Consider the following 20950-nt stretch of genomic DNA (forward strand, 5'->3'; position numbering starts at 1 on the left):
ATATATATCTATCTCTATCTATGGCTGGATGGCTCTTTGTCAGGAGGGCTTTGATTATGTTTTCTTGCCCTGGTGAAAGGAGTTGGATTGGATGGCCTTAAGTATTTTCTGTTGGTCATGGGGGTTCAGTTTGGGAAGTTTGCCCCAATTCTATCGTTTGTGAAGTTCAGAATGCTCTTTGATTGTAGGTGAACTATAAATCCCAGTACCTACAACTTCCACATCTGTGTTCATATTTGAGCATTTGGAATATTCATGCCAAGTTTGGTCCAGATCCATCATTGTTTGAATCCACAGTGCTCTTTGGATGTAGGTGAACTACAACTCCAAAACTCAAGGTCAATGCCCACCAAACCCTTCTAGTGTTTTCTGTTGGTCATGGGAGTCCTGTGTGCCACATGTGGTTCAATTCCATCATCGGTGGAGTTCAGAATGGTCTTTGGTTGTAGGTGAACTATAAATCTAAGCAACTACAACTCCCAAATGACAAAATCAATTTTTGAGTGATGGTCACTCTTTGGGTTAGTAGGTGTCTTGTGGCCAAATTTGGTGTCAATTCGTCCAGTGGTTTTTGAGCTATGTTAATCCTACAAATGAACATTACATTTTTATTTATATAGATAATCCAGAATGAGTATAAACTCTTGAATGCCTTTTGATAGAGGCTACATTAGCTCCATCCAACTTGTCTTCCCATCATCCAGTAGTCATGTCAACTATGAGTTCTGGTTGCTGTAGCCTCTAAAAGTAATGTTTCCAAGTTCCAGTTCATCATTCTTGCCTTCTCCTCCAAACATTGGGAATTTACCAAACCTATTTTAAAAACAACTAGTACCTAAAATAATTTTCCGTAATTTTGGTTCCTTAAAGGTAATGGTAGCTCAAGGCTGGGTTGCCATGAGTTTTCTGGGCTGTATGGCCATGTTCAAAAAGCATTCTCTCCTGAAGTTTCACCAACATCTATGGCAGGCATCTACAGAGTTTGAGAAGTCTGTTGGAAACAAGGCAAATGAATTGTCAAAGGCTTTCATGGCCGGAATCACTGGGTTGTTGTAGGTTTTTTCTGGCTATATGGCCATGTTCTAGAGGCATTTTCTCCTGACGTTTCGCCTGCATCTGTGGCAAGCATCCTCAGAGGAAACTATGAAAATGAACAAAATCTGGCTACCAGTATTAAAAAACTCTAAAATTACAACAGCAAAACAACAGAGAGGAAACAACCAGGCACATCTAATCACCTCTCAACAAAAGATTGCCCCAGGCACCAACAAGCCACACCAAAACAACTGCCAGGACATCAAATGCTAATCAAGGTGGTCAGTTAAAACATTCACACCTAGCTCCAACAGACAAGAGTTCTTTGACCCACCCTGGTCATTCCACAGATATATAAACCCATTTTCCTAGTTCCAACAGACCTCACTACCTCTGAGGATGCTTGCCATAGATGCAGGTGAAACGTCAGGAGAGAATGCCTCTAGAACATGGTCATATAGCCCGAAAAAACCTACAACAACCCAAGGCAAGTGAAGTTTATGCAGACAATAGTTCTTTCTCCCAGCTTGGACATTCCACAGATAGGTATAAAACATTTGCCTAATTTCCAACAGACCCCTCAACCTCTGAGGATGCCTGCCACAAATGTGGGCAAAACTTCAGGAAAGAATGCTTCTGCAACATGGCCATAGAAAACTCACAGCAACCCAGTGATTCCGGCCATGAAAGCCTTTGACAACACTTTCTCAAGACTCCTATAAATGGCTCCAAGGCCAGACAAAGCCTCACTATGGGTCTGCTATGGCAGAGCAGCCAAGCTTCATCCCATTCACTTTGAAATAAAGAAACACTCTTTCCAAAAGCTCAGACACAATGCAGTTTCTCAGTCCCACTTTCTGAAGAGGGACATACTCCATACTTGCAGATAGCAGCTGCAGGGTCAGAAAAGTTGTTCAGTTTGCTGGAAAATTCATTGCAGTTGAGCCAGGTTGCAGCAGCTTTTTATGCTCCACTGAGAGGGGAATGTTCAATGTTGTATAATTTCATTTAAAAAAAAAATCAAACCCATTTAATATACACTTTCTGGAACACATAAAATCTGAATCATAGATTTGGACAATACCAAAGGAACCATCAGGGCGAACCTCCTACCATACAGGAATATATAATAAAAGTTTATCTTTCAGTTCTAAATTCCTCCAAATCTTGGCATACAGTTTCCAACTTGGCAAAAAGGGTTTCAAAATGTGTTTAAAATGTGCTATCTAGGTGAAAATATAGAGGAAAAAATGGGATAGATAACAAACAGACTGATCAATCTACTTCTATAAAAGGTGAAACAGGAATCTTGCTATTCATGATTGTCAAATTGCCCAACATCTTGAGCACGTCTTAGAAAAGTTACTATTTTGGACTCAGATTCCAGAATCCCAAAGCTTATGCTGGCTGGAGAATTCAGAGAGGTAAGGTCTGAAAAATGAATCACTCCCAAGCTCTCTAGTCTAGTAACTAGTGACTGTGTTCCATTAAGAAACTCAACGGATCACATTTTGGACACGATTTACTAACTACTAGCTGTACCCGCTATGCATTGCTGTGGCCAACCTTCCCTCCCTCTTTCTCTCCTTCCTTCCCTCTTTCCCTCCTTTCCTCTTTTTCTTTCCCTATTTCTCTTCTTTCTTCCATCTCTACCTGTTTCTTCCCCCCCCCCCTTTCTTTGCTCTTTGTACATGTTTCCTTCTTTCGTTCTTTCGTTCTTTCCTTCCTTCCTTCCTTCCTTCCTTCCTTCCTTCCTTCCTTCCCTATCTTTCATTCCTTCTCTCCTTCCTTCCCTCTCTTTTTCCTTTTACTTTTTATTTCCTTCACTCCTTCCTTGCTCCTCTACCTTTCTTTCTTTCCTTCCTTCCTTCGTTCCCTCCCTCCTTCTCTCCTTCCTTTCTTCCCTTTTCCCTCCTTCTCTCATTACTTCTTGACTGTCCCTTCCATGTAATATTGTATTTACATCTTACATAGAAAGAAGGAAAGGAAGAAGGAAGGGAGGAGGGACAGGAAGGAAGAAAAAAGGGAGGGAGGGAGGGAAGGAGGGAAAGAAGGGAAGGAAAGAAAAGAAAGAAGGAGGAACAGGAAGGGAGGGAGGGAGGGAGGGGAAAGGAAAGAGTGGGATGAAGAAAGGAGGGAGGGAGAGAAATGAAGGGGAAGGAAATGAAGAAAGGAAAACAAGGAGGAAAGGAAGGGAAAGGAAGAAGGAAGGAAGGACAGGAAGGAAAAGAAGGAGAGAAAGAAGGAAAGGAAGGAGAAGGAAGAAAAGGAAAGGAAAGGGAAAAAAGGAAGGGAAGGAGGGAGGGAGGGAGGGAGGGAGGGGAAAGGAAAGAGTGGGATGAAGAAAAGAGGGAGGGAGAGAAATGAAGGGGAAGGAAATGAAGAAAGGAAAAGAAGGAGGAAAGGAAGGGAAAGGAAGAAGGAAGGAAGGAAGGACAGGAAAGAAAGAAAGGAAGGAGAGAAAGAAGGAAAGGAGAAGGAAGAAAAGGAAAGGGAAAAAAGGAAGGAAAGAAGGGAGGGAGGGAGGGAAGGGCCATCAAAGTGGTGTCATCTGCATATCTAAGGTTATTAATGTTTCTTCCAGCAATTTTCACCTCAGCCTTGCATTTGTCAAGCCCCACACATCGCATGATGTGTTCTGCATACAAGTTAAATAAGTTGGGTGAGAATATACAACCCTGTCGCATGCCTTTCCCAATCTTGAACCAGTCTGTTGTTCCATGGTCAGTTCTTACTGTTGCTATTTGGTCCTTATTCAGATTTCTCAGGAGAGAGACAAGGTGATTTGGTATGCCCATACCACCAAGAACTTGCCACAATTTATTATGATCCACACAGTCAAAGGCTTTAGATTAGTCACTAAAACAAAAATAATAACAGAGATGGAAGGGACCTCTAAAGGCCATCAATATTAATAATAATATTATTATTAATTTGCAGTTGTGATTTCCCCCGGGAGTCTTGTGGCCCTTATTTTAAATCTTGAGACCTATCCCTGGGCTGCGGCCCACAGATTAAGAACCACTGCTCTTCGCACTTCTTGTCCCAACAGTTTGCATGGTCCTCCTGGCTCGGCATTGTTGGCAAGCCCAGGGTTAACCGTGGAGGAGTCCTGCAAAGCAATGCTCTCTGGTTTATTTCAGGAAGGGAAGTGTGTGCCTGCCTGATTAGGCGGATGATTTCCTCTTTTCCCATAACCTCCAGACCCTCATGGCCTAAATGTTTACTTTCTGAAATAAAAAAAAAATCTCTGTGTGTTTTTCTTTTCTCTCCCCTCTTTTGTGTGCCGTGCGTGTGCACCCAGCTGCATATATTTTGGGAGGATTTTGCCAGTGGGGGGAGGGTGGGTGGAGAGATTAGCTCAATGGGATGGGAAGAGTTGCACACACCTCTCCCCCCCCCCCCCCCCATTTTCCTGGTCCCAGTATCGCTCTCACACCCACACCAGCCCCGTTCCAGCTGCGGCCTCTTGAGTGGAGAGCCCTAGCTTCAAGTCAAAGGAGATATTAATGAGAGAGTTTGGTCTCTTGCCCCAGCAGCTATAAACACAATGAACATCTGGCGAGAGAACTGTTCCACGCTGCCAAAAAACAAAAAGGGGAGGATAGCCCAAGCTATTTTCAGGGTTTCAAACCTCCTCCCCCACAAACACACATATTCCCATCTTCTCCCCACACTCTTTTTCATTTTTCCACATTACACACTGAAGCCATTCCCATTGATAAAACCAAGAGGAAGTCTTTTTCATGTGGTAGAAAAGCAGGATAATACTAAATAATGCATTTTACTACCAATGTCACTTTTATTTTCTTCGTGAGAAACTGCAAGTCCTTTCTGGTGTGAAGAACTTGGAGTCCTTGTGGACAACAAGTTAAACATGAGCCAACAATGTGACGTGGTGGCAAAAAAAGCCAATGGGATTTTGGGCTGCATCAATAGGAGCATAGTGTCTAGATCTAGGGAAGTAATGCTACCCTTCTATTCTGCTTTGGTTAAACCACACCTGGAATATTGTGTCCAATTCTGGGCACAACAATTGAAGGGAGATGTTGACAAGCTGGAATGTGTCCAGAGGAGGACGACTGAAATGATCAAGGAGCTGGGCATGTTTAGCCTGAAGAAGAGAAGGCTGAGAGGAGATATGATAGCCATGTATAAATATGTGAGAGGAAGGCACAGGGAGGAGGAAGCAAGCTTGTTTTCTGCTGTCCTGGAGACTAGGACGTGGAAAAATGGCTTCAAACTACAAGAAAGGAGATTCCATCTGAACATCAGGAAGAACTTCCTGACTGTGAGAGCCGTTCAGCAGTGGAACTCTCTGCCCCGGAGCGTGGTGGAGGCTCTTTCTTTGGAAGCTTTTAAACAGAGGCTGGATGGCTATCTGTCGGGGGTGAAAGCACTGAGCTGCTGAGCTTGTTGACCAAAAAGTCGCAGATTTGAATCCAGGGAGTGGCGTGAGCTTCCGCTGTCAGCCCCAGCTTCTGCCAACCTAACAGTTCAAAAACATGCAAATGTGAGTAGATCAATAGATACCACTCCGGTGGGAAGGAAACGGCGCTCCATGTAGTCATGCCGCCCACATGACCTTGGAGGTGTCTATGGATAACGCTGGCTCTTCGGTTTAGAAATGGAGATGAACACCACACCCCAGAGTTGGACACGACTGGACTTCATGTTGGGGGAGAATGTTTACCTTTACCTACCATGTCTCCTCTCAGCCTTCTCTTCTTCAGGGTAAACATGCCCAGTTCTTTAAGCTACTCCTCGTAGGGCTTGTTCTCCAGACCCTTGATCATTTTAGTCGCCCTCCTCTGTACACATTCCAGCTTGTCAATATCTCTCTTGAATTGTGCTGCCCAGAATTGGACACAATATTCCAGGTGTGGTCTAACCAAGGCAGAATAGAGGGGTAGCATGACTTCCCTAGGTCTAGACACTATACTCCTATTGATGCAGGCCAAAATCCCATTGGCTTTTTTTGCTGCTGCACCACATTGTTGGCTCATGTTTAACATGTTGTTCCCTTTTCTCTTTCATCCTTGGCTTATGTCAATTGTTCCAAAACCGAGTTCAAAGTAGTAAAGTAGCTTGCACGCAATTCACTCAGGAAAAGCGATGAAGCTCTTCAAATTTGGGATGTTTCCTTCTTCTTGTATGCTTTCTTAAACATGAATCCCAAGGTTTCTCTGCTTAAAACACAATTTTGTGCCTCCTTCCTCAGTAAAAGCTTTCAATCTCTTGTTGTCTGGCCATACCCTTTGACCATACACTCTTGTTGCTTGGCCACCCACATCCCAGTCTTCATCCGTGAAATGTGGGAGGTTATGGAAGACGACAAGCCAAGGTAGAAGGATTTCATTCATTCGCTCATTCATTCATTCAATCATTCATTCATGCTGAGTCCTTGGGCACCATCCTAACCGGCTCTTGCCAATGACTCCAGGCTGGGCACAGAGTTGCAGGCAGGAAGAGACTGGGATTGGACAGAGAAGGGATGAATGCCTGATTATCTTAGGGAACAGACACTCACAGTTTCCATTTGATGCAAATGTGCTTCCATTATTTAGCCTTTCAGTTGACTACCATGTAGAAATTCATGTGGCTCCCTCCTTGCATCTTCTTCTCCTCTATTTTTCCTTGCCTTCGTTTATATCCGCTTGGCTTCCGTCTTTCTCCCTTTCTTCTTCCTCCCTTTTGCTACTACCGTATCACATGTTCTTACTCCCCATAGTTTCCTCACTACAATTCTTTTCTGGAATTATTTCATAAAAAATAAGCCCCCAGTGGTGTAGTGGGTTAAAGTGCTGAGCTGCTGAACTTGCTAACCAAAAGGTTGCAGGTTTGAATTCAGGGAGTGGCGTGAGCAGCCACTGTTAGCACCAGCTTCTGTCAACCTAGCAGTTTGAAAACATGCAAATGTGAGTAGATCAATAGGTACCACTCTGGTGGGAAAGTAACAGAGCTCCATGAAGTCATGCCGGCCACATGACCTTGGAGGTGTCTATGGACAACACCGGCTCTTCAGCTTAGAAAAGGAGATAAGCACCAACGTCCAGAGTCAGACATGACTGGACTTAATGTCAGGGGGAAAAAACTTTACCTTAACTTTAAGAGTAATGGGAACAAATTGTGCCTCTTATGAGCTCACAATAGCCTGTGCTTGATGGGGTTACACCCCCCTGAAGGTGCAGGTTCGCAGCTTGGGAGTGAACCTTGGCTCATCGCTGAGCCTGGAACCCCAGGTCTCGGTGATGGCTGAGAGAACTTTTGCACAATTAAAGCTTGTGCGCCAGTTGCGCCCATACCTTGGGAAGTCTGACTTGGCCACGGTAGTCCACGCTCTGGTTACATCCCGTATAGATTCCTGCAACACTCTCTACGTGGGGTTGCCTCTGAAGACTGCCCGGAAGTTGCAATTAATTCAACGTTCGGCAGCCAGATTACTAACGGGAGTGGGGTACAGGGAACGCACAACTCCTTTGTTGCACCAGCTCCACTGGCTGCCAATTAGCTTCCGAGCACAATTCAAAGTGCTGGTTTTAACCTACAAAACCCTATACGGTTCCGGCCCGGTTTACCTGTCGAAATGTATTCTTCCCTATGAACCATCAAGACAATTAAGATCTTCTGGTGGGGCCCTGCTCTCGGTCCCACGACTTTCACAATCGCGAGAACAAGAGACAGGGCCTTTTCTGTGGTGGCCCCTCGGCTATGGAACTCTGATCTTCCCCCTCCCTCCTGTCCTTCAGGAGGCTGGTGAAATCCTGGCTATGGAAGGAAGCATTTCCAGAGTAATGGTTGAAACCGGCTACAGAACAAAGTTATCGACCACACATACGGACTGAGTTGGACATGATTTTATCTTGGCGATTTGGCTTATTTGTAATTTTAATCGATATGTATATTAACTCATTATTAGATGATGTTTTTAGATTGTACTATTAGCATTGAATCCTTGCTGTAAGCCGGTCTGAGTCCCTCTACGGAGGTTGAGAAGATCGGGATATAAAAGTTTTAAATAAATAATATAAATAAATAAACACAGTGCTGGCTCTCCCCTCATCCACAAAATTGCATGCACACAAACACACGCAGCTCTCCTGAATCTCTTGGGTCTTCCTCTTGCCTCAAGCAGATGTGCTTTCTGTGAGCAAAAGAAGCCCATTCATCTCCTCTGAAGGAGTGCGAGAGAGGTAGCAGCCAAAGGGGGAGGACAAGAAGGATTTCAGGAGGGGCTGAGAAAAAAAAAAAGGGGGGGGGAGGCTGTAGTTAAAAATAGGATAAAAGAATGCGAAAAAATGCAGAGCATTCTCTTTCAAGCAAGCGTGGCTCCGAAAATGCACTGCAGCTGGAGAAGCCATTGGACTGCTGGGCCATGTTGGTGTTCACACACACACACACACACACACACACGTACACTCCTTCCTCCAAGAAAAGTCCTGGATGTGGGCCCAGAAACTGCATACAAAGAGTAACTTTCCTCCAGGGAACTCCGTGAGAGAGCAAACATGAATGGGGGAAAGGCAGTGGGTAAAAGACCAATCCCAGCAAGTAAAGAAAGAACCAGGAAAGGAAAAGAAGGATGGCATTGCAGCAGGTCTGGGGGTAAGGGCTGGGTAGAAGAAGAAAACTCTTTTCGCCTCTCCGCCCTTCAAGTCAAACCACCCACTTGCGGCATCTTTGAAATTTGTTCCACATTTCTCCGAACTCACAAACCAAGCCCTGGCTTTTTCTGAATGGGAAAGAAGCTGAATGAAACGCTTGGTTTTTGTTCTGCTTCGTGCCTTGGGATGGGAAGCAGATTTCGTCAGCTTTGGCAGTCTCTTGATTTCCCTTCTTCTTCCTTCTTTCAGGATGTGGCAAATTTACAGAAAGCATTCATGACACTCTGAGCCATGATCACGAGATGAAACTACCATTTTCAGAGGCAATATCTCCTTGTGACAGCTGGGCTCTAGGTACAAATAACAGTGGTGGCCTATTTGTGGCTCATAAACTTATTATCTGTGTTTTCCTGGATATGGAGACCTGGAACTGCGACCTTCCACATGAGGTTGAACTGTAAGGCCCAGGGCCGTAGCCAGAAAAAAATTTCGGGGAGGGTTGACAATTTCGGGGGGGGGAGGGGTTGAAAATTTCGGGGAGGGTTGAAAATTTCGGGGGGGGGGGGGTTGAAAATTTCGGGGAGGGTTGAAAATTTAGGCGGGGGGGGGGTTGAAACCTGCCTCCTAGCTAATGCTGAAGCCAAGAGCACAGCAGGGGGCAGAGCAACCTTCAATAGCCTGCAGCTCCACCCCTGTCAACCACCTCCACCAAGTCTGGCCTCCTTAATGAGAGCATTCAACACCCCCCCCCCCCAACTTGGTTGCTTCGCTACATCGGCTATTGCTGCAAGTAATGACAGTGTGAATAAATTGTCAATATTTGCTTGAGATAGTGCTTGCAGTTCTGGAGGGACTCTTATTTTTTTGCATCTCATAGACTTAGCAGCATGGGGATTTGGTTAACCAGTTAAAATTCATGAGTAAACCAGGTTTTTTTAAAAAAAATCTGAAACATTTCAGGGGGGGGGTTGAACCCCTAAAACCACCCCCTCGCTACAGGCCTGGTAAGGCCCATCACCATGGAAGCATCATAACACCTGGAAGACCTGGACTTTGTATCTCCTCCCCTACCTGTTTCCCCTATTTTGGGTCCCAATTTGATTTAAAGGTGCAGGTAACTTGGGTTTTATTAGACAAATGTCTTCACAAATATCCTGCTGTCAGAATGATAGGTCGATATATTTTATGACTGTGTATGGCGTAAGTGTGGAGCCCCAATGGCACAGTGGGTTAAAGCGCTGAGCTGATGAGCTTGTTGACCAAAAGGTCACAAGTTCGAATCTGGGAGCAGTGTGAGTTTCCGCTGTCAGCCGCAGCTTCTACCAACCTAGCAGTTCAAAAACATGCAAACGTGAGTAATAATAATAATAAACTTTATTTAATACCCCGCCACCATCTCCCCAATGGGGACTTGGGGCGGCTTACATGAGGCCAAGCCCAACAGTATATTACAATAAAGTAAAACCAAAACACAATAACAACACAGTAAAATGCATACAACATATGAGTACAAAGATGATAAAGCAAAATCCTACACAGTAAAATAAAATAACATAACATAACAATGAGCGGGCCACATGGGTAAGGCAAAAACTAAGATACTAAAAATACTAAAATCAGGATGAGATAGGGATGGAGCAGATTGTTTGTGAGGAAGAATAGGTACCGCTCCGGTGGGAAGGTAACAGTGCTCCATGCAGTCATGCCGGCCATATGACCTTGGAGGTGTCTAAGGACAACGCTGGCTTTTCAGCTTAGAAATGGAGATGAGCACCACACCCCAGAGTCGGACACGACTGGATTTAATGTCAGGGGAAAACCTTTACATTTACTATTATGGCTTAAGTGAATAAGATATGCCTCTCCAAATGCCATTAAATGACAGTTTCATTGTTGTTTATTCATCCAATCACTTCTGACTCTTCGTGACCTCATGAACCAGCCCACACCAGAGCTCCCTGTTGGCCTTAGCCACCCACAGCTCCTTCAAGGTTAAGCCAGTCACTTCAGGGATAACATCCATCCATCTTGCCCTTGGTTGACCCCTTTTCCTTTTTCCTTCCATTTTCCCCAGCATCATAGAAACATAGAATATAGAGTTGGAAGAGCCTACATGGTCCATCAAGCCCAACCCCCGCCATGCAGGAAATCTCAATCAAGTTTGACCAGTCCTACCTCATCCCAAATCCCAATGGGATTACAACCCAAAAACAAAATGAAAGACAACCTGCTTCCCACCTCTGCTTCAAAACACCATGTACATCAGAGTTGAGAATTGTGTAGCCCCCCCCCCCCCCACATTTATTTTTGACTGATTCTGCTGGCTGGGGATGCTGGAAACTCTCTAGAAAAATGTAGAATATTTATCTTGATCTACATTAATGGCAACGTGATGGAGTCTTCTTCTCCAGATGGTGGATGACTATCTGTCAAAAGTGCTTTCATTATGCATTCCGGCATGGCAGAGGGTTGGAATGTGTTGGGTTTCATCTCTGAACTGCACAAGTCTCTTGTGTCTTCAAGTTTCCAGACCTCAATCAGTAGCCAGACTAGAGATAGGATTAGGCCAAGGGATTTCTCCCCCTCACATTGCTATGCATGTTTCCCAAAAGAGCTTTGTCTTTACTCTTCTTCCTCCCCTTTGATGATGTAAGAATGGAATTCTGTGAGGGAACTTCTTTTCTAAGGTATTTATTGCCCTGGGCTGGACATGTGGTCTTTTGCCAGTTTCCAGTCTCTTCTGCTTTTCTTTCTACCTATGAGGATGCACATTTTGCCTCTCTCTAGGCAAAATGTAGCTGCATGGACTTTTTACCCCTTTACCTCTTTAGAAGATGAGATTGGCAATTTTTTTTCTCTTCCTAGTTTTATTATTTTGGCATGTTAATAAAAATATATTTTAAAAAAGAAGATGAGATTTAGTAAGCTAGTTAGATCCAAGACCTTTTCTATCAACAATGTATTTTTTTTTTTGCTTCAATAAATATTTTCAATTCTAAAGTTCTGACTCTGCAATCTGTGCCATCTTAAGATATAGAAGTTTATCGCAACTCATCACATGTAGGTTTCTGCTGGTTATGAAGTTTACTTCTGGACTCTGCTATATTTATGGTGGAATCACCCCAAATGAGGGTTATTTTGAGCCTAACAGCTCAAATTCCCCAACAGATTGGATGGTCCTTGTGAAATCTTACAACTCTTATTATTCTATGGAGGGAGGAGAGAGCAAGCTTGTTTTCTGCTGCCCTGGAGACCAGGATGTGGAATCATAGAGTTGGAAGAGACCTCATGGGCCATCCAGTCCAACCCCCTGTCAAGAAGTAGGAATATTGCATTCAAAGTACCCCTGACAGATGGCCATCCAGCCTCTGTTTAAAAGCTTCCAAAGAAGGAGCCTCCACCACACTCCAGGGCAGAGTGTTCCACTGCTGAACAGCTCTCACAGTCAGGAAGTTCTTCCTAATGTTCAATGGCTTCAAACTACAGGAAAGGAGATTCCACCTGAACATGAGGAAGAACTTCCTAACTGTGAGAGCTGTTCAGCAGTGGAACACTCTGCCCCAGAGGATGGTGGAGGCTCCTTCTTTGGAGGCTTTTAAACAGAGAGTGAATGGCCATCTGTCAAAGGTGATCTAAATAAGATTTTCCTGCTTTTTGGCAGGGGGTGGACTAGATGGCCCACGAGGTCACTTCCAACGCTTTGAATCTATGATTTACTATAGAAATAAGTGACAGGGTTAATTTTCTTTTTCAGCATACCAACTGGCTTGGAAGATCTCTGTCTTTTAATCTTTTCTATATTATCTTTTTGATGGTAATCCCAGGAGCACACTGTTTTAACTTTTCTCTTTAAAAGACAAAATATAGAGATTATCCTGATCCTTTTTTGTAAAGAAAGGAGAAGACACACACACATAGTTGTCATATCTTGGTAAGTCTTCGAAGACATTTACAACCAAGCCCCAATCCAACTTATCTGCAACAGTATAAAAACTTCCAGTGTGGGATCATCCCCACCTAAACTGCAACTCAGCTGAAGGACATAAGAAGAACATCCTTTTTCTCGTAAGCAGCAGATCTTTATTTTTGCGAAAGTTGCAAAACACGAGATGTTGTCAGATGCACTGTGTTTTTGCAACATACCTCACAATTGCCACCCAGTACTGCCTTCAGGACACACATATCAGAAAGTAAAGTTTTTTATTATTTCAGGACTTGTAAAGTTAGATGGAATGCTAAAAAGTACAATTTGTCCACAGAGGAAAGTTGGGTTCCTGAATTCACACAAACTCAGTTGAGACCAGTCTGGGAGACAGACAAAAGCCTCTGCCAAGCTGTTTGCATGAGGTCCAAGGATCATACTAACAGACTACTATGCTTTGGACATATCATGATAACACCCGGCTCACTAGAAAATACAATTCTTGGTAAGATAGAAGTAGGAAGACTCCATTACAGATACCTAGATTCAATCAAGGAAGCCATGGCCCTCAGTTTGGAAGACCTGAGGACAGGGTGACTTAAAGGCATCTCATTCATAGGGTTGCCACACAAAAAAAAATCAGTTCTATGACAGTTAACAACAAAACTCAGAGAAAGAGAAGGAAATTGAGATACCTTTCAATTGTAAATGCAAACCTATTGCTGTATTTTCAGTATATATAAACCAAAGATAACAGTTCCAAAAATTTAGTATACTAAGGTCCCTCTTGGGAACAGTGGAGCAGTTAAGTAATTTTAGAATTTGTGCTGAATAGTCTTACTTGGAGGGGGATTGTTCTTTTAACAGCCAGTAGACTATTAGGAATTGTTGTTGACCATTTCCGCTACCTTGGCAGCCATCTCTCCACAAAAGTCAACATTGACACCGAAATTCAACACTGCCTGAGCTCTGCAAGTGCAGCATTTTTCCAAATGAAGCAGAGAGTGTTTGAGGACCGAGACTTCCGTAGGGATACCAAGGTGCTTGTTTATAAAGCTATTGTCCTCCCAACCCTGCTATACGCCTGCGAGACGTGGACAGACTACAGACATTACATGCAACTCCTGGAACGATTCCATCAGCGCTGCCTCTGGAAAATCCTGCAAATCTCTTGGGAAGACAGGCGGATAAACGTCAGCGTGCTGGAAGACGCAAAAGACCACCAGCATTGAAGCAATGGTCCTCCGCCATCAACTCTGCTGGACTGGCCATGTTGTCCAGATGCCCGACCACCGTCTCCCAAAACAGTTGCTCTATTCCAAACTCAAGAATGGAAAATGGAATGTTGGAGGACAAGAAAAGAGATTTAAAGATGGGCTCAAAGCCAACCTTAAAAACTCTGGCATGGACACTGAGAACTGGGAAGCCCTGGCCCTTGAGTGCTCCAGTTGGCGGCCAGCTGTGACCAGCAGTGCTGCAGAATTTGAAGAAGCACGAATGAAGGGCAAAAGAGAGAAACATGCCAAGAGGAAGGCGCGTCAAGCCAATCCTGACTGGGACCGCCTCCCACCTGGAAACCGATGCCCTCACTGTGGGAGAAGATGCAGATCAAGAATAGGGCTCCACAGCCACCTACAGAACCACCCCCAGGATACCACTCTTGGAGGACCATCATCCTCAGACTACGAGGGATTGCCTAACATAACATAACAACAGGAATTGTGAGAGTTGAAGTCCAAAACTCAACTCTGAAGTTTGCTCAGGGCTGGTGTAAGGGTTAGAAACTGGCTCAATCTTGGACGACTCCACTGGTGTCTCTTGTATTGAAACTATTCCATCTGTTCTTAATTTTACCGATCCTGCTTGGATCAAAGCAATGGTGATGAAATGTCATACTTCAACTGTGTGTGGAAGCAAGACTTCCAAAGTGAACCTCTTTCTTTACCTCTCGGAATCATAGATCAAGGACTGGTCAGTTCTGCTGTTTGAAGTACAGGCTTGTGAGCGGCAGCAGCAACAAAAATCAAACCACGACATGGATATCTTTGGAACTCAAGAGAATGATAACATTCCAAGGAAAACTCATGCATCTAAACAAGCTTGCTTTCTGAAAATCTTCAAGCCTGGGTTTTATGGCTCAGTGAAGATCTCTAAAGCATACTTCCCTCCTGACGTTGCACCATATACTCTTATCTGGCGTGCAAATAATTTCATTTTGGGCATCACAGACCAACAGTGGATAAGTGTGGCAAAATATGTTTTGATTATTTGGGATACAGGGTGTCATTTTAAAAATCCTCATTACCCCCCCCCCCCCATAAAAAAATCCCTATGAAACTGGCTTTGGGATGAAACTCAAATCCAAAGCATTGTAAAACGACAATTAGAATCAGCCACATGTGTGTAGAAGTGAAACTTTCTACCTAGAGGCATATACAAATGTGTGGCTTCCTCTGCTTGGTTTAAAATAGAAGCAAGGGCCTGCACTAAAGTCAAAAGGTGGTGAAAAATGATGAAGTAAATCAAAACACGGTAAAGAAAAGAGAGAGGAAGAGGAGGAGGAGGGAGAAGCCAAAGAATTTGCCTCTTAAAATATAATCTGTTTGATCAGCTTCCAGATCATAGAATCATAGAGCTGCTTCTTGGGCCATCCAATCTGCCAAGAAGCAGGAATATTGCATTCAAAGCACCCCCAACAGATGGCCATTCAGCCTCTGTTCAAAAGCCTCCAAAGAAGGCACCTCCAGCACACTCCAGGGCAGAGAGTTCCACTGCTGAACAGCTCTCACAGTTAAGAAGTTCTTCCTCATGTTCAGGCGGAATCTCCTTTCATGTAGTTTGAAGCCACTGTTCTGCAACCTAGTCTCCAGGGCAGCAGAAAACAAGCTTGCTTTCCCCTCCCTATGACTTCCCCTCACATATTTGCCATAATATCTCCTCTCAGCCTTCTCTTCTGCAGGCTAAACATGCCCAGCTCTTTAAGCCACTCCTCATAGGGCTTGTTGAACTAGATCAGGGATCCTCAAACTTTTTAAATAGAGGGCCAGGTCACAGTCCCTCAAATTGTTAGAGGGCTGGATTATAATTTGGGGGAAAAATGAATGAATTCCTATGCACACGGCACATATCTTATTTGTAGTGCAAAAAACACTTTAAAACAATGCAGTAATTAAAACAAAGAACAGTTTTAACAAATATAAACTTATTAGTATTTCAATGGGAAGTGTGGGCCTGCTTTTGGCTGATGAGACAGGATTGTTGTTGTTGTTGTTGTGTTCTTTCAAGTAGTTTCAGACTTAAGTTGACCCTGAGTGAGGGCTGGGTAAATGACCTTGGGAGGACCGTATTCGGCCCCCGGGCCTTAGTTTGAGGACCCCTGAACTAGATAGTTCAACTGCATCACACATCATTCCTCAAGTTGGTGTTGTTATTGTTATTATTAATTTATACTCTGCTTATCTTTCTGAAATGAGACTTAAAGCAGCTCCCAACCCTAAAAAAACCCCTACAAACTATGAATATTAAAATAGAATTAAACGTAGAATTAGTAGCCTTAAGCATACACTTATTGAAACAAATTGTTTTTTGAAAAAAATAAAAACCATTAAAAACAATAGCGACACCATATAGTATGTCCTGGCTCATTTCTATTACATTTATAGCGTTCTCACCCAAACACAGTTAGGTGAGTGACATTGACTACGAGAATGGCATATTTCAACGCACAAAGCACACTCTGAGTGCAAGAATTGTCATTTTCATTTTCCATTTCTACTACCAGAGACCTCTGTGAAAGGAAACAGAAAATAGACCTCCCAGATGCAAAGAAAGCAATGACAAGAAGCTTCTCCTACCTGTGCTGTGATACTCCAGCCCTGTAGGCACTTCTTGGATGGCCTTCTCCTCCCAAAGTGGGTAGACCGCCCTCTGCTGGCAGCAGGTTGACTGGAACCCACAGGTCATCCAAGGATCTTCATATGGGGCAGCCTCTCCTTGCCTCTGTGAGAATGAGGATCACCAGGTCAGAAGAGAGACATCCACTTGGAAGAAGGCTCCCAGGCGGCTAACGTGGACACATATGCCAAAGCAGGTGGAGGCCAAATAACTGTTCCCCTGACAAATCAATACACAAGATTTGTGTTTCCCATGGACAATTCCTGGATGCATTGAATTGCTGGAGAGCAAGAGGCAACATTTCTCAATCATCAGTCTACGTTGGCCTTTTACTGACCAACACATCAGTAGGTTGAAAGTATTGTTTGAGTCATTTGTTTACAAAATCTATCAATGACAATTCACAGAAGTCTTCATAAACCGAATGCAATGAATGTGGTGATGATTTATTATTTTAATAAAAATTGGAGCAACTAGAAGTGACAGATGAAGCTGTGCAGACCTTTGAACATTTCACTATTAAAAGTCTGGCTTTGAATCTCAGATAATTCTGCTACATTTCTGGTGCTGAAATGGGATGGCAATTTTTTTTTTCACAAACTCCTCCTGGCAAGCTCATCATATCATGTCAGGTACAACACTCCACTGAATTTAACTAGCATAAAGGTACAAGAGTTTTGTCTAGATCTGATTTTACATTTTGGCCATGAACAATAGGGCAGAAAGAATTTGTAGTTTTAAGCAAAACCAAAATTTGTCCATATTTCGGTATCTCATTTTGGGTTGATGCAATACTCAGAAATAAATATAGATCACGCAGGCATTATTTATTTTCTTAGCTTACATTTTGGTGGATAATGTGTGGCCTTCCAGATGTTGTGGGACTGCAACTCCAATCAGCCCTAGTCAGGTTAGCTAATAGCAAGATACATGGAAACTACTGTTCAGAACACTGCCAAGTTCCAGTCTTTTCCCTCTGCTTTCAGAGCAGAGCAGAGCCCTTCCAGACAGGCCCTATATCCCAGGATCTTATCCCAGGATTTCTGTTTATCCCCGACTAGCTGTCCCCTGCCACGCATTGCTGTGGCCCACTCTGGTGGTCATGGGAGTTTTGTGTGGGAGGTTTGGCCCAATTCTATCGTTGGTGGGGTTCAGAATGCTCTGTGATTGTAGGTGAACTACAACTCCCAGCAACTAAATCTCCCAAATGTCAAGATTCTATTTTCCCCAAACTCTACCAGTGTTCACATTTGGGCATATTGAGTATTCGTGTAGAGTTTGGTCCAGATCCATCATTGTTTGAGTCCACAGTGCTCTCTGGAGGTAGCTGAACTACAACTCCAAAACCAAAGGACACTGCCCACCAAACCCTTCCAGTATTTTCTGTTCGTCATGGGAGAACTGTGTGCCAAGTTTGGTTCAATTCCATCGTTGGTGGGGTTCAGAATGCTCTTTGGTTGTAGGAGAACTATAAATTCCAGTAAATACAACTCCCAAATGTCAAGGTCTGTTTTCCCCAAACTCCACCAGTGTTCATATTGGGACATATTGAGTATTAGTGCCATCTTTGGTCCATATCTATTATTGTTTGAGTCCACAGTTCTCTCTGGATGTAGGTGAACTACAACTCCAAAACCAAAGGACATTGCCCACCAAACTCTTCCTGTATTTTCTGTTGGGAGAATTGTGTGCCAAGTTTGGTTCAATTCCATCGTTGGTGGGGTTCAGAATGCTCTTTGATTGTAGGTGAACTATAAATCCCAGCAACCACAACTCCCAAATGACAAAATTGATTTTTTTTAGTGAAGGACATACATTGGGTTGTTAGGTGTCTTGTGTCTAAATTTGATGTCAATTCATCCAGTGGTTTTTGAGTTCTGTTAATCCCACAAATGAACATTACATTTTTATTTATCTAGATTATATGAGTGTGGACTCATATAATCCAGTTTAAGCAGAAAATCTGGGATCAGTTCCTGGGATATAGTTTTAGAAAGGCCAATATGCCCAGGAAGGTATATGATATATCTTAAAACCAACATTCAGCAAAGTGAAACTTTGAAAATACATCCCCAAATGTGATTGTGTGACTCAGTGCCATGATACTCAAGAACGTAATACCTAGAGTGAAAGACTTGCATAGCAGACAACCAGCTTCTTTCTCTTCCATAATGATTTTGGTTCAGCTGTGTGAGAGACTAGCAGGGAGCAGCCAGTACAGATGGGTTGGAAGCCTTCTGACACATCGTTTCCTATTCCCACACTTAGAACAATCTCTCTCTGATTGAGAACTGAGGTGTACAATGACTGTAACCACACAGTATAGTCCTCTGGGGACTCGGCTCTTTCAAAACACTCCATCATGTAACATAAATAAACCCCAGGAGGTATAAAGTTAGTATCTCAAGGACATGAGATCCAGGTTTGCATCAACAAATACGCAACACTTATGATGTGAATCAGTAATATGAATAGGTGCATGAGTCAACTGGACTGTGGAATACCAGTAACAGCATTTCTCAATCTTTGACGTTCTTGCCTGGAAAGAATTCTGCTTTTGGATTAAAATTGGAGACAGCCTTCATGGATTCAAAATGATATGAGGGGTCCATTTTGGGATCCTTTGTGTAATAACAATTTAAATCTGGATTACATTGGGAATCCAATTCTTTCTATGTAAACGTCATTTTCCAGCCAAAGCATACCGCAATGTCACACTAGAAAACTTAGTGATGCCTAGAAAAGGGTTCTCTCCGGAACTCTAGGGAAATTCTATGGTCAACTTCCAGCAGAACATCTGGGAGAAGTAAACCACAGAACAGTAGGTCCTCTATATAGTTATATAGCAGTGTGTCTCAACCTGGGGGGTCACCAGGGGGTATCAGAAGGGTCACCAAAGGCAATCAGAAAAGACAGTGGGAAGTTTGGCCCAATTCCTTGGTGGGGTTCAGAATGCTCTTTAATTGTAGGTGAACTATAAATTCCAGCTACTACAACTCACAAATGTCAAGGTCTATTTTCCCCAAACTCCACCAGTGTTCACATTTGGGCATATTGAGTATTCATGCCAAGTTTGGTCCAGCTCCATCACTGATCCAGATCCATGATTGTAGGTGAACTATAAATTCCAGCAACTACAACTCCCAAATGTCTAGGTCTATTTCCCCCAAACTCTACTAGTGTTCACATTGGGGCATATTGAGTATTAATGCCAAGTTTGGTCCAGATCCATCACTGTTTGAGTCCACAGTGCTCTCTGGATGTAGATGAACTACAACTCCAAAACTCAAGGTCAATGCCCACCAAACTCTTTCAGTATTTTCTGTTAGTCATGAGAGTTCTGTTTGCCAATTTTGGTTCAATTCCATCATTGGTGGAATAAAAATGCTCTTTGATTGTAGGTCAACTATAAATCCCAGCAACTACAACTCCCAAATAACAAAATCAACCCCCCTCCCCAACCCCACATATATTTGAATGTGGATGTATTGGATATTTGTGCCAAATTTGGTCCAGTGAATGAAAATACATCCTGCATATCAGATATTTACACTACAATTCCTAAAAATAGCAAAATTGCAGTTATGAAGTAGCAACAGAAATAATTTTATGGATGGAGGTCACCACAACCTGAGGAACTGTATTAAGGGGTTGTGGCATAAGGAACGGAGAGAACCATTGTTATATAGTATTCAAATATAACTGAAATTGCATTCAACAAGACTGCATGCCAAGTGGTCTTACTGTATATATATAGCATCCCATATAAGTATGCGTATAAGTTGAGAATTATCCCATGCCCACAGGTTCAAGGACTAAAACCTAAAACACGTCCTCCTGATTTCAAGAATAACTATGCATTAAGTAAAAACCACAGTTGCTCTCAGCTTGTCACTTCTTTATTACTTGTCAACACAAACCCCCATACACACACAAACACACGAACATACTTTCCTGTTTAAAAAATAAGACAGAAATAAACTAAGGGCCTGGTTTCAGAGCAAAGTGAAATGACAGGATCATTTCTGTGTATTGTTGAAAGCTTTCATGGCCGGAATCACTGAGTTGTTGTAGTTTTTTCGGGCTATATGGCCATGGTCTAGAGGCATTCTCTCCTGACGTTTTGCCTACATCTATGGCAAGCATCCTCAGAGGTAGTGACCTCACTACCTCTGTGGATGCTTGCCACAGATGCAGGCAAAACGTCAGGAGAGAATGCCTCTAGACTATGGCCATATAGCCCAAAAAAACTACAACCCAAGATCATTTCTTCTCACTTATTAAGGAAGATGGGATATGGAACCACTTCTTTCTAGCCAGAGCTATTCATTTTAAGTGATAAGGATCTTAGGGAGATCTGAAGGGACATATTGGAGACTCCATTTTGTGCAGAATTTCCACTCCAGCTATGCACATTATCATCTGAATTGGAGAAGAAAAGGAAAATCATCTAATCCAGAAATGAGAAGTAACAGTTGCAACAGTTTGGGCATTT

General features: G+C 43.1%; 1 protein-coding gene across 1 annotated transcript in view; it reads right to left on the reverse strand.

Moving 5' to 3' along the window:
- Positions 1–20950, reverse strand: part of ETS1 (ETS proto-oncogene 1, transcription factor) — a 153341-nt gene that overhangs the window by 109001 nt on the left and 23390 nt on the right. Inside the window, exon 3 of the mRNA XM_060787149.2 lies at positions 16416–16560. Within this exon, the coding sequence (XP_060643132.2) occupies positions 16416–16560 (145 nt within the window). The remainder of the gene's footprint in view (positions 1–16415; positions 16561–20950) is intronic.

The sequence above is a fragment of the Anolis sagrei genome, chromosome 7 (genome assembly GCF_037176765.1).
Source record: "Anolis sagrei isolate rAnoSag1 chromosome 7, rAnoSag1.mat, whole genome shotgun sequence".
Taxonomy (NCBI): Eukaryota; Metazoa; Chordata; class Lepidosauria; order Squamata; family Dactyloidae; genus Anolis; species Anolis sagrei.